General features: G+C 39.3%; 1 protein-coding gene across 6 annotated transcripts in view; it reads right to left on the bottom strand.

Moving 5' to 3' along the window:
• Positions 1-13,800, bottom strand: part of LOC122575672 (semaphorin-1A-like) — a 389,957-nt gene that overhangs the window by 239,854 nt on the left and 136,303 nt on the right. For 5 of the 6 annotated variants that reach the window (XM_043745017.1, XM_043744985.1, XM_043744978.1 and 2 more), the window contains one exon: positions 7,583-7,679. In XM_043745017.1, coding sequence (XP_043600952.1) covers positions 7,583-7,679 — 97 coding nt within the window. Of the gene's footprint in view, positions 1-7,582; positions 7,680-11,706; positions 11,932-13,800 lie in introns of all 6 variants that reach the window. The other variant, XM_043744998.1, reaches the window with a different exon arrangement.

The raw sequence follows: 13,800 nt of genomic DNA, 5'->3' as shown, positions 1-13,800 counted from the left end.
TATCTTTGACGTTTTGATTTTCAATCAAACGGGTTTGTATTAGACGCGAGGCGATAAGTTTCAAGCTAAATTAATTAACTTCGATATTAAGTTAGAACAGGTATTAAGCCAGCCTTAATGCATCGCCTTTAATATGTCACACGTAACGCAACTTGGAAACTTCGTTTAGCCGCGTTTCACTGCAATTAGTTTATTTAATCGCAACGACAAAGTTTCTTGTTACTTTTCCTTAATGGTCTAATCGCTCGGCCAATCTTCAGATTTTTGCAACTCACTTGTTTTTATTACTTTAAAGAGAGTAGTACGAAGTGTGTAACGAGAGAATGGACGATATTTTCCGACGAATAAGATTAGTTCAAAACTTGAATGTGTAATAAGATAATTAATTCAGTAGCCTTAGTTCCATCGAAAAGATAATTTAGAAATTATGTACCGATAGATTGATAACGGATGACAGGTAATATCGTCCAATGGTCACCACTTTTACCTTTTAATATTTTGACAGCCACGTCGAAATCACACGTTTCGCTCAGGACGTCACGGGAGTATTTTTATTATTCAAAGCACATAATGGCAAAATAATAATAAATTGACGATGCAAGACAACATTCTTCCCCAATGGACCGTTTATCTGATTGGTGGTCACGGGTGACCACCGTGTCGCCTTGGTAACAGTTGATAGCGACGTAATATAACAAGGCTTTGTTTATTTCAACAAACCATTCGCATTCGTTATTTCGTCGTAAGCAAAACGTGCAGAATATATTGTTGAAACGTGTAGAAGGTATTAAGCTGAAATGGTAGACGTCCACAAAGAAAATTATGTTTGTGATAAACCAATGGTAGCGGTAGATTACAACAGAGGAAAATGTGCTGCAAATTTATCAGATCAAATGATAGCATATTCCACACCACATAGAAGAACCCTCAAGTGGTATATAAAATTAGCTTTAGAGTTACTGTTAAATACATCAATTTCAAACGCGATGATACTCTATAAACAAGCAACAAAAACAAAAATCGAGGTATCAGATTTCAGAATGGCACTCGCACTGCACCTTACTCGGTGCCATTCACCAGAGCCGTCAAATATATTTATTCGACAAAGATTGAGACACGAAATGCAGAAGAAAGAAAGGCAAGCGTACCTGGCATGAAAATTTTTTAAGAGTGTTATGAAAAAAATGTTAAACAGTTCAGATCAAAAATTGCTAAGAATCGGACCAAAAAGGTGACCACCTATTGTCCAGATTGTATTGATGAGCCACATTTATGTTTAAAATGTTTTAACACAGTGCACCGTTAGATGCAAGATTTGTTCTCATTTTTTTTTATCGATGTTCTAATAAAAATGTTTAATTGTTCAATGGGGCACTTTTTATTTCAAAGTATCTTCTATTTATCGGTTATATTCAAAATGCCCTAACTGTCAATTTTCATTCAATTTTTACAATTGTAAGAAGTTCAATCGCTCCGGTCACCAATGACCACCGTGGTGTCACAGGAGACAACGTGGCCGGTTAAAGAGTTAAAAGGGTATCATTACATTTATAATTTCGTGGTAAACGCGATGTAGCTGTTCCCGTTGTTAATTGCGATCGCAGTACTGAAAGATGGTCGCACGGAAACTGGAGAAAAAATACACGTTGGGTGGAAAAATAAAAGTTATTCTGAAGTTAATACCGGTGCAATTTCGAACTATATATCAGCGAGACAAAAGCATCGTTTTATCTGAAAACGCCACACGATACTCGAACTACAGCGGAAAAATAAAGTCATTCAATCCGAATGAAAATAACAGCCACGCAAAAATTTATGTTACTTGGACAATGCACGTGCTTATGTACACCGTGGTTATTGTTGCAAGATATCGATACGATTAACCGAATAATTAACACGTAATTGAATGCATTCGTTTCGAGCAATCACGTGTTTAATATGAAATATCATTTACTAAATTGTCTTCTCTTATCTCTATCTCTTATTATCTTTTAGATTATGGACGATAAAGATCGCGTCTTCAAATAGTCCTCAGTTATCTTGATTCCTTGTTATTGTAACTTTTTCATTTACTAACGTAATTACACGTAATCAGATTTGTTTGGTAAATTTAACGAACCGTTTTCCCCACACTATCCTATTTGCGTTAAATATTTAATAATAATACTAATATAATACGATACTAAAACAGCAACACCGACTGATATTTTATGACTGCGTTGCGTTCGCAAATTTGCTCGCTTCGAATAATTTTCTGCTAACCGACAGTTAAGTCCGACAGCTTAGAACGAGTTTAAATCTTCGTAAGAACATGTATGCAAGTTCGCGACGTGATCAAAGAGAATCGATTTACTGGTATAACATCGCTACTTCGTATCTTTTCTTTCTCTTTCTGCAATCGAATCCCGTAGCCGTTGGAGATAAAACGCAACGCCGAATGCACACGTAGCGACTCTATAACGAAAGCACGAAAAGAAAAAGCACGTTACCGTGTCGATTAACAACTTCTTCCAAGCAAACGTTGCGTTTCTGAAAACGACGCGTTCTCCTTGGCGCGATCACAGTTTCGCTTTCCAACGTTTGAAAAGACACGAAGTTAATAGAAATTTCCACGACAGAAGAAATCCTTTGAATACGATTCCCAAACGATCAGATACGAACGCCAGCAAACACCGTGATCTCGTTTCTCATGAAACAACGATACATTAAAATATAATGAGCATTATCATATCTGTGCCCCATTCACAAGCTCCAACTTTCTACCATTGAAATCACCGAGACACGCGGTAATCGCGAAAGGAAAAGTTCAAACGAAGCTTGCACCGGAAAATTTCGAGTTAATCTAGATCGATGTGGAATTGTTTGGAAAAATAGAAACTTACGATCCAAGTTTCTGTACCGCCTTCTCACAATGGCCTCTACGATAGTTAACAAGGCTTGTTATTATTATTACATCGGTTAGCCGAGCAAATTATCCAACGTACACCGTAGTAATAACTGTTACATTATAACAGCGACTAACTACCGAGCGTGATTTATTCGCTCAACTGCCATACCAATCGTTCGCGGCTTTAAATTGTAAACCTTGAATCGTACACTACGCAAACTGATATCGACCGTTATTGCATCTGTAGCGTTCGATGCTGCCACACATCGAAATCACGCGTTACGTTCTATTAGAAACATATTGTAGCATCGTCGTCGTTGTCACGTAGGAGACACAAGAAATCACGAAATTGATTTATTGGGCTTAAATATGCCATCAGCTAAAAATTTGCGTAATTTTCGGAATCGTACCATTCTCGCCGATTTCAATAATCTTTTCATATACTGTAGAAATCAACATTTTGAACAACCTTTATATATTTATTATATATATATTTACACAACCTTTTTATATTTATTACTCTATATATTCATTATATATTTAATATTATATTTTATACCTTTGCACGTAACCATCGCTCGGTTTCAGTTTCCGAGATATTCGCAAAAAACTGTCGCTGCCACTGCAGTGAATTTTGCCTATCTGTGGCAGTGTCACGTAAGAGACACAAGAAATCATGAAATTGACAGATCACCGGTGATCTCCTCGCGTCGCAGTTCGAGCGTTTCACAAATATGATAAAGAATTGAACTTTAGATATAGTAGGAAAATTTATCGTATGAATCCAACAGAGTGACGGTTCAGAATTATAACAGAGAATGTCAAGAGCTGATGTATTTTGTCTATAATTGATTTAGTATGTTGCCTCCATGTAAGTTGTGTGTTAAGTGGAGTCCTAGGTATTTAACTTGCCTAGTTTGTGTTATGTGCGTGCCATTCAATTGGATATTTGGTGGTTTCCGTTTTCTTAGTGTAAATGTAATATGGTTGCTTTTACTGGGCTTTGCTTTTATTTATTTATCTTGTAGCTATTTTTCTATTTTTGTGATGTGCTCTTGTAGTAATGTTTTTTTTTATTATTATATTGTTTATTTTTAATTTTACAATTTGTCCAGTGGGACATTAGGTAAAATGTTATAACATATGATTGAATAGCATGTGGATGGTTACCCCCAGCGGGGTGCCATCTTCCGTTTTTTAGTTTATTCCTTTATGAAATCAGCTGCGTGTTTCCTTTTTAGTCTTCTTTCTATTCTTGCGTTGATCGTTTCCGTAGCCAGCCTGTTTGGGTGTGTTGTTATTCTTTCTCTGTACCTTTCCGCGTATCTGGTAATCTCCTCCTTGACCGTTGGTATTCCAAGGTCCTTCCGTATATCCTCGTTTCTAACGTACCATGGGGCGTTTACTATTGTTCTCAGAATTTTTGATTGTAATGTCTCTATTTTGTTTATATGGCTCTTTGCTGCTGTCCCCCATAGTGGTATTCCGTATATCCAGATTGGTTTTATAATTGTTTTATATATTTTAAGTTTATTTTCTATGATTAGTTTGGATTTTCGACTTGTTAGCCAGTGCATTTGTCTCCTTGTTGTCTGTATTTNTGTCTGTTATTGATTTGATATGCTGTTTCCATGTGAGTTGTGTATCTATGTGGAGTCCTAGGTATTTGACTTGTCTTGTTTGTGTTATGTGCGTGCCGTTCAGTAGGATGTTTGATGGCGTCTGTTTTCGCAATGTGAATGTAATATGGTTGCATTTGTTGGGGTTTGCTTTTATTTGTTTAGCTTGCAGCCACTTTTCTATTTTTGTGATGTGTTCTTGTAGTAATGTGACTGCTGTTTCTGGATCACTGTGCCTGACTGTTCAAAAATGTGCAGGCCCATGGAGCGCATTGAGCGCACAGAGCGCCGTACGCAATGTGTTAAGAATGCTAGGACAGAGTGTCTGTAGAGCTGATTTTGGGAAGGTTTATATACCATGGGTTTGTCATGGGTGTCGCCAAAGGTGTAACATCAATCTACATCAGAGATCAGGCCACACACCGCGGGCAAGATGACAGCCAGATGTCTGCACGTTCTTGGCGCGTATCCTGAATAGTCTTAAGGACCCACCATGAGTCTTGGCATTTTCATAGTTAAGATCCTTCAGACCAAACAAGTATCTTTTGTTTCAGGTTTCCTTTACATCTATCATTTGCTACGGGTTGACACGGGAAAGTTAGTTTTCCTCACGTTTGGTATCTTCCATTAGCAACTTTCTCTCGAGGGCGACTAAAACCCTTCCTGGTCCATCAACCTTCTTATTATCCAAGCGGGAGCGGTGTCTACTGCCCTCACTCTTCTAACCAAAATAGTCATCAATAAATCCGATAGTCCCGTGTCCTTAGACACACCCACCCCTAGCTTTCCTCAGACACAGTCTCGTCAGTAAAACTTCACTTATTCTGTACCCTTAGAATAGTCAACATATCTTTACCGGTTTACACCCTCAGACCAGTCGCGTACTTGTTCAGTGCATACTCAATTGTGAATATTAAGTGAAAAATAAAGTTTAATAAAAAAAACAAAGTTAATAGTTATGTTACTGCTCAACTATCTTGTTTTCATCATATAATCCTCAAGTTTACGTGACAAAGGTGTCGCCGGGGCCCAGGTCAGAGGTGATCATATTGTTACTGTTTTCTGACACTGCAACACTTTCTACCTTGTTGTTTCGATGGCCTGTGGGATGTTCATTAGACCCCCTTGGTTTCTCTATTTCTAATTTATGACTCTGTGACATCGTTGTCGCGTCGTTCGGAAAAATCCACGATTACGCGATGCAACGACTATCGCGGATAATACAACGTCTATTTTAAAGACAATCGGCCAGCACTGCGCTGATAAAACTCGAGATCGTTAGGATAATTGCCTCTCGTATTTTCTTTTGTTTTCACTTTCACCATTGAAGTTATTAGAGAGGCGATCTTAACGGAGACTCGCCAGTCTTCAGTTTCTATCTCTTCACAAACACATCTTTCGTCTGTTTAAGAAAAGAATTTTAATTTACCTCTCGCACGGAACAACGTGTTAGTTTCGTCTGTCATTCTCGAGGTTATACGAAGGTTAATATCTTTAATGAGTTTAGAGAAACGTTACGTCCTTGAAAAGCAGTTTTCCTTTATACTTTTCCACGAATCAAAACTGGAAAAAAAGCTGAAGTTTTTAACGTAAAAACGTAAAAATATAGTCTTGGAAAATTCGATCTTCCTTTTAGTTCGTGCTTTTCACCGTTTGTTCGACAGACTTTAATCTTTAAAGTGAAAAATATTCACGCTAGAAAAGCGTTAAGAACGCGTTAAAAGCAGCGAAATACGGTGGTCCATAGCGAGGAAATACATCACCGGTGAAACTGGAAAACGTAAAATATAGTCTGCCGAAATTCAGTGGCCATTACGATTTACGATTTTCTTCTTCGCTTTTTCTTTCCCTTTTCTTTCATAGGTACTTCAGCGCTTCTCATCTTGCCAGTTACTGGTCGTACTAAAAGTTCAATATAATCGATATATCGATTATATCACCTTTACTCCGCTTCTACACGTATACATATTCTTTTCATATTCACCGATTACACACTTTTCCTTTACCGCGAACATTTATCGCAAAACACCTTGAACTTTTGTGATTGTAAAAATTTCGATATTTAAAGTATTGCGAAATTTCTGATACAGTTACCGGTATCTTTTGAAATTTGCCAAAAAATTAAAAATAAGAATCAAAGGAAATTGATTAGTATTACTGAATTTATTATTATATTAATATTTATTTAAAATTCCAGGCGAATCTTATTACAATATATAATGCATGATAAATTAACTCGATTAATTTTAATTCGATTTAATTCAATTTCGATCGATTTACATATTAATTTAAGAAATGCTTTAAAATTTACGCTCTGAAATATCGTTCCCGTTATTGCATTTTATTAACGTAACGCAATTATATTCTGATAAACGTTAATAAGCCCGAGATCTAATTGAGTCAAGCTACCTCGCAACAGAACAACAGTATCCACAACGACGTGATAATTATTAAAATATATAATCCAGTGCTGTTTTATATTCTCCTAAATATCTTCATTACGCATTTCCTAACTCGATTACTTATAATTACTTTCTCGAGTCGTCGCACGCGACGACAATTGATTTCGCTTTTCACCGTTTACGTTTATTCGCCAGAAACAAAGCGTTTCGCCACACTGTTTCGCGAAAACGATCTCGTTCACAGATGCAGAAGGGTTAAAGACTCGACGAGCGATGAAGAACGCAAGACAGAACAGGTGGTAAGTAGGAGGAAAGGAAGGTAGAAAGGAGACGATCACGGTTCACCTCGACAATTGCCTGGCGTTTTTTCCGTTCTATTCGCTCGTGTCGGTAATTGAAAGCAATTTATTTCATATGAAAAAGACCGGTGGTGGTCGGGCCGGATCGATCCAAGGGAATACGACTCATGTAAAATGAAAGAGGACACGTCACAAGGGGTTGTGCGAGGGTGGAACCGCGTCATCGGGCTTGGTGCCGCGTAATCGAGGGAGTGACTCGACGGGAACTCGGATCGAACGACGGGAATATAGCCGATGACCATCTGCTGACCCTTGGCGGCTCGGCGCGCCAACAGCAGCAACGATCGGTAAAGAATCGAATCACGTAACAATTACCTGGCGCCAATCAGGATAGAAGTGGTCGCGCGCTCTAGGAGCTTGAAGTGCTCCACGTGGCTCTCGTTTCCCAGGAACCGCTGGCCAATCACCTCGCCTGAAACAGATCAAACGGATTTCTTGAGAAAGTAGTTCCACCACAAATCTGCCGCCTCTTGTTCATTATAGCTGCGTCGCTCTTCTCGTCACACGACATATGTATGCTGTCGTGCTAAAAAGTGTAATTCATCGATAAAATAAAAATTGTAGAAAGTACACGAGGAAACTGTAAAACGTTTGAAACGTTGTATCGTCGGAAGTGAATTAGAAGACAAAGTGAAACGCAAGCGAAACGGTCGCAAGGAAAAAACAAAGAAACGATGATTAGCGCGAAGCTAAACGTAACGTGGAATTAGTTACGCGTCATCGAATCTAGTTCGATGACTATTATAACGCGTACAGTGCACACAAGGTTACACGCGGTCTATTTCGCCAATTTCGCGCATAATTTACTCAAAATCTAAATCCGACTTCTCGTCAAACGCGCCTCCATTTACCCACGATAATAGCCGACGATAAATCATCCCCTGGGCGATTACGTTTGGAGAACGGCGATTCCGTGGAACGATAACGATCGGAAGCGATGACTAACACCGTGACGAACGAAAGGCGAGCCCCGTTGCCTCGATTCGTTTCTTCGCGATCCCCAAAGAATCGCTGTTTCTCCCTTCGTGCTCGAGTCATCGAAGCCCTATATGCCCGCGTCAAAAATTACATACAAGCGGGAGATTTGCAGCAGAATGTTCATTGGTCGCGCCGCCCATTATATATCGGGCCCGGTGTGCTTCTCTCTCAAGGTTCCTGCTGATTACGGCGCGTTTTACCGCCTTATAAAACGCCACGTCATACTCGCGTATACTCGCGTATACTCGCGCTTCCCATCCCGCGTCCTACGTCCATGAATGGATTTTGCCCGTATACGTCGTCCCCCGGATGGCTGCACTCCCACGCAGCTAGATTTATGCGCCAGATATAGATGCGTGGGTGTATCGGCGGCGATGCAGCGCGTCTCAATGGACGAACAGCTTGCTCGTCACTTGCTACGTACGATAGAACCGCAGCAGGAACAGCTACGTTTACGGCTACGCGCGATCCAACGCGTAAGAAAACCGACCTACGAAAGAAGAAAGAGACCCGCTGCGAGTAGGAGAAACAGATCGAAAACGGGAAAGAGTAAGTGGAAGAAGGGAGTAAAAAGTCCGAAGAAACCACCACTCGTGCACGATGCCGGGGCAAGGAGGGTGTTGGAAAACGGGTTATAAGAAGAAGGAAGAGAAGCAACGTCTTGGTCAAACAAGACCAGCTCGAAAAAAGAAGAAGAAGAGAAGAACGGACGAGGAGCGTAGGAGGACTAGCCGGAGGAAAGAGAGATAAACAGTGAACGGTGGAACGGAAAGCAGGTAAGAGTTACGAGGTAGGAAAAAAAGAATCGCCGGCAAGAAAAAGAGGCAGATGGAGAGGAAGAAGATAGGGAAGGAAAACGGTTATGCAGAAGCGAAGAGAAAGAACACACGCGTAAGAGATTGCGGCAGAGTGTCTCTCAGGTCTTGGTCGACGATCAAGCGGTGCGCGCCTACTCTGTGGTGGCTGCCTTCTCCTTCATTCTCAACCCTTTTCGCCCTGCTAAAGCCCTCTCACTCGCGACTGCTGCCAGTAGGCTACTTCTTGCGCTATAACGTTTTACGACTCGGCCTCTCCGTTCGATGTTTCTCCTCTGCTCGCCTCTTCTCAACCTGCTACCCGTCCCCGTATCTGGTGCACGCTCCATGCTGGTACACACGCTGCATGCTGCATCGCGCGCGAGCTACTTTTCTCTCCTCTCCTTTTTCCTCTATCTCCATCTCCCTTGCTCTCATCGTCTCTTCCCTCTCCATCTGTCCGTTTCTCTTCCCTTTACCACGCGGTTATTCACGTTATACTTCTTCATGCACGCAGTCCACAAACGTACGATAAAGACTCGGCTGCGCTCGCCAGACGCCAAAGAGGGGACCATAGGAGCGTTGATCGGTGCTCGTCCGATTGTAGAAATCATCCTCTGAATGGGGAAGTTCGCAGGGATCGAGAAGGCCCTGCGCTCGACACTTTTAGAGATGTCCGGGGAGAGAGTGCCGCGAATCGTTGCAAGCAGCGAGGAAAAATGGTCGGAGTATGGTAAGAGCCGAGTAATCGACCGACCACGAATTTATGAGTTTGAAGAGTTCCGTAGCGTACGACAGGATGGAGAGAGCTCGTATTTTTGTGTACTTGGCAGCGACTGAACTTGATTTACGTGGTTCAGCTTGTGTCCCCTTGGTTCCTGGATAACGAGATCCACGCGGCTTTTAAAAAATGATCTTTCACGAAGTGAAAAGCGATCGCGATGACGTGATTTACTTATTACATACGACGAAATGTTATACGATGATGCGTGACATTGAGACGCGATTAAACATCGTGTCTTCTTATTTATATCTTTAATTTTCTCTTTCGTCTTCGTTCCTTTTGCAACTCTTTTTAAAATTCAACGAACGTCTACGAACAGTTTGTTGTAGCTTACTTTTTAGGAGATGCGGAAACACGTGCTTCTGGGTAGAGAGACGACAAAGGTGGAATTTATAATCGCGCTTCCAATTAATCTAATGTTTAATGTTTAAGGATTTAATAAATTAAAAAAAAGAACCCAGTACTGTTTTGAGTCGTCCATTTTCCGCAACCAAGCAAATTCCATTGAAACAATACTCAAAGTTTCGATTCTTAATAAAGTGACACGCGCGATTCTTAATTTAAAAAATTCTGCTTTTTTAAACGAATAAACGGTCTTACGAATATTTCACGCGCAGGATAACAAACAAATGATCGAACGCGAGATTTAAGCGAGTTATTTAACTGTACACAAAGTTTCGTTGAAATCGGTGAACAAAGTAATACGCGCTTTTTCGTTTCTTTCTGCAAAAAGATTTCTCGAATCGCTTACCGATGTGTATTTTTAATCTGCCAACTGGAAAATTTATACAAATTTAAACGCATTCGTGAATAATTAACGTTTCCGTGAATCGAAATTTATCGATATCGGATAGCGTATTTATCGGGAACAACCATCTGTAATTTCGACGACTTTATATTACGTTGTCCGAAAAGTTTCTTTCGTTTTATAAGGAAATAATAGACGTACAATGTTTTTTGTTTTATATTAGCTTATTGAATTATGCACGAACATAATAATGGAAATATAACGAAATGTATCATACCTAATTCAATAAAATAATATAAAACAGAAATTGTCGTTCATCTTATGAAACGAAAGAAACTTTTCGAACAACCTAATAGTAAATGATCTTTTTAGCTACATTCGACACAGCTGTTTCTGTTTCATACTCTAAACGTGGAAACTCGCAGTTGTATTAAAGTCCGGATAGCTGAAAGGCACGGATCAACATAAACGTCGTTTATCAACGACAATGTTTAATCGATGGAGTTGTTAACGTCGGTACACAGAGAACTTACAGCGTGATACATTTTCAAAATAACAACGATAAATATAAGTACGAAGATATAGGTAGGTTTGCAAGGAACGTCTCGTTCTATTTTCAAACGGAAACCCTATAGAAAGCGAGGCAATAACCGTGGAGAAACAAAGCAGCTGATGAAATTCTATATAGATCAGGGCGTACGAACGATAAACTCGTTGTAGAACAACACGTTCGATCGTTTGTATCTATTGCACGTGTTCTCGCGCCTGTTTGGTGAAAAACGCGGTAACAGTATCTAAACGCAACGATTTTTCATTTAGCGTAGGACTGACGGTGCATTTGTTCCGATGAAATGCTTATTCATCGACTCGTGAACGTACGACGTGCATTCGTTCATTCATTCGACCACGATCACCCGTATGTTTCAAGTTCCCTCGAATTTCTTGTAGGCGCGTGTACGCCTATTTTACATTGTACGCGTTTTCGACGACGCTCATAGATCCTCACTTGGTATAAAAAGCTCGGTCTTTTAAGAGCACACGAAGAGAAAGGAGGAGAAAAGTTGTATTTGATTGCGGGTTGCAAGTCTGTTACTCTTTGCTCTGCGTCGTGAATGTAATCCATACTAATACTTACTATTTAACTTCATATCTTTCACTTTCTCTACCTCTCTCTCTCTCTCTTCATTCCAGTAATTAACAACTTGTCGCTCGCTAAATCATCCAATCTGATCGGACTGTGCCGTTTGACGTGCCAGCTTTTCTCTCCGTAGACGCACAAATTAAAGATGAAAAAATCCAATTGCCCGTGTCTGTTTTCGTTTTGCGTTATTTATCTCGCTGGCAACTGTATCGAACGTTTCTGCAAACGAAAAGAAAGAGAAAGGAAAGTGGTGCGTAAATTACCGAGAGAGGAAAATCTTCGTTTTTCGCCGAGCGATCCGAGCCACGACGCTACGAGCGCTGAGACACTCGTAAATGGAGTAATACTTTGAATTCTTTTAGGACGGCTTTAGTTCTGTATCAGACAGCATACGAGAAGTACATTGCACGTCTAGAGAGAAACGGTTATAAAGAAAAACCGAGTACAAGAAGCTTTTTATTCGAGACGCAAACAGAGACGGAAATATGCGTAATATTGTGTTGCGCGTTATCGGACCTCAAAGAAAATACAGGCAGTTAGAACGGGGACCGGTTAAACCAGCGACGTAATTTATAAATTCAATTTTAAGGCAGATTGGGGAGGACTGACGCGTAGGGAGCTCGACACAGTTTTATTAGGTTGTCTGAAATGTTTCTTTCGTTTCATAAGATAATAACATTAGATCTGCCATACCAGTTAAATTGACTGGTTTTACGATTTTATTTTAAAATTTCCATTTCATGTTATATGTAATGACTTTCGCAGCGGTAACCAAAGGAATAATATAATGAATTTTATTTTGTTTTTTGTATTTTATGTATTTTATGTATTTATATGTAAAAGGATCCTGCAATCTGTTTATCGAACCCCAATTAACCAGTTCCCTCGTTTTGTACAACTTCCCGCACGTTTTTCAAATTTTTACTGCGTATCATTTGACATGATGATATCAGATATCAGGAGAATCGATCGCTAGATCGCTAGATGATAACACTGGAAATACCACAGCAGTCAAAATGACTGGTTCTACAATCTTATAAATGTGTCCACCCTCGTTTAGGGATCATAGTCCCAGATGGATTAATAATAGCAAAAATGTACTACATAACATGGAATTGCTTCTGTAAGAATGTAAGAAATCAATAAATATAAAAACATTCTGTTATTGCATATTTTTTAAAGACCAGTCATTTTGACCGATTGTGGTAGAAATAGTTTCGTGTTAACTATCGGTAGTTCTACTGATAATAGATGAACAACAATTTGTTTTATATTATTTTATTCAATTAGGTATGATCTATTTCGTTATATTTCTATTGTTATGTTCGTGCATAATTCAATAAACTAATATAAAACAAAGAACATTGTGCGTCTATTATTTCCTCAAAACGAAAGAAACGAATTGGCCACGTAATAGACGATAGATAACCGTACGTTACAGAATACGGCGCTGCAAGTAAGTCGCGATAAGTTACGATTGTTTCAAGCAAATTTGTCGATGTGGCATTTGTTTATTGGGAGAAGGGCATTTCATCGCTGCGAGATATAAATTTTTATCTCGCTTATATAAAGATACAAAAATTAAAAAATCACTGTGTATTGATTTTTACGCTACGGTCCAACATTTTCCGTGTTTTTTTTTTTTCTTCAATGTTAACATGTACCACGTTTAAATGAAAACAATTCAACTTTATTTTTGCGCGAAAATATTACGCTGAATTTAAATGTACAAGACGATCGTTAAAACAATATTTAGTGTCGTTTACACGATCTTTTTGCTCCAAGATGTACCGCACCCCCACCCTCCAGTCTCCTTTAACCCTTTGCACTCCGAATTTTATTTCAATTTCGTTATCAACAGCTCCCAATGCTTCTATGTGTTTTATTCGAAATTTGCTTGAACTAAAAAATAAGACAATTTAAATAAATAAAGGAAGAAACAAATTCACCTATATACCAGTTTTATTCACACTATTGTTGTATTTTGTAATTTTTAAGTGTATGATATACCTTGAAACAATTTCCAGAATGTAATCCTGGTTTTTTTTTTACAAAAAAATGTGAGACTGAAAGAATGTCGAGTGAGAC

Source organism: Bombus pyrosoma, linkage group LG2 (genome assembly GCF_014825855.1).
Source record: "Bombus pyrosoma isolate SC7728 linkage group LG2, ASM1482585v1, whole genome shotgun sequence".
Taxonomy (NCBI): domain Eukaryota; kingdom Metazoa; phylum Arthropoda; class Insecta; order Hymenoptera; family Apidae; genus Bombus; species Bombus pyrosoma.
This window is presented reverse-complemented; position numbering and strand designations above follow the sequence as displayed.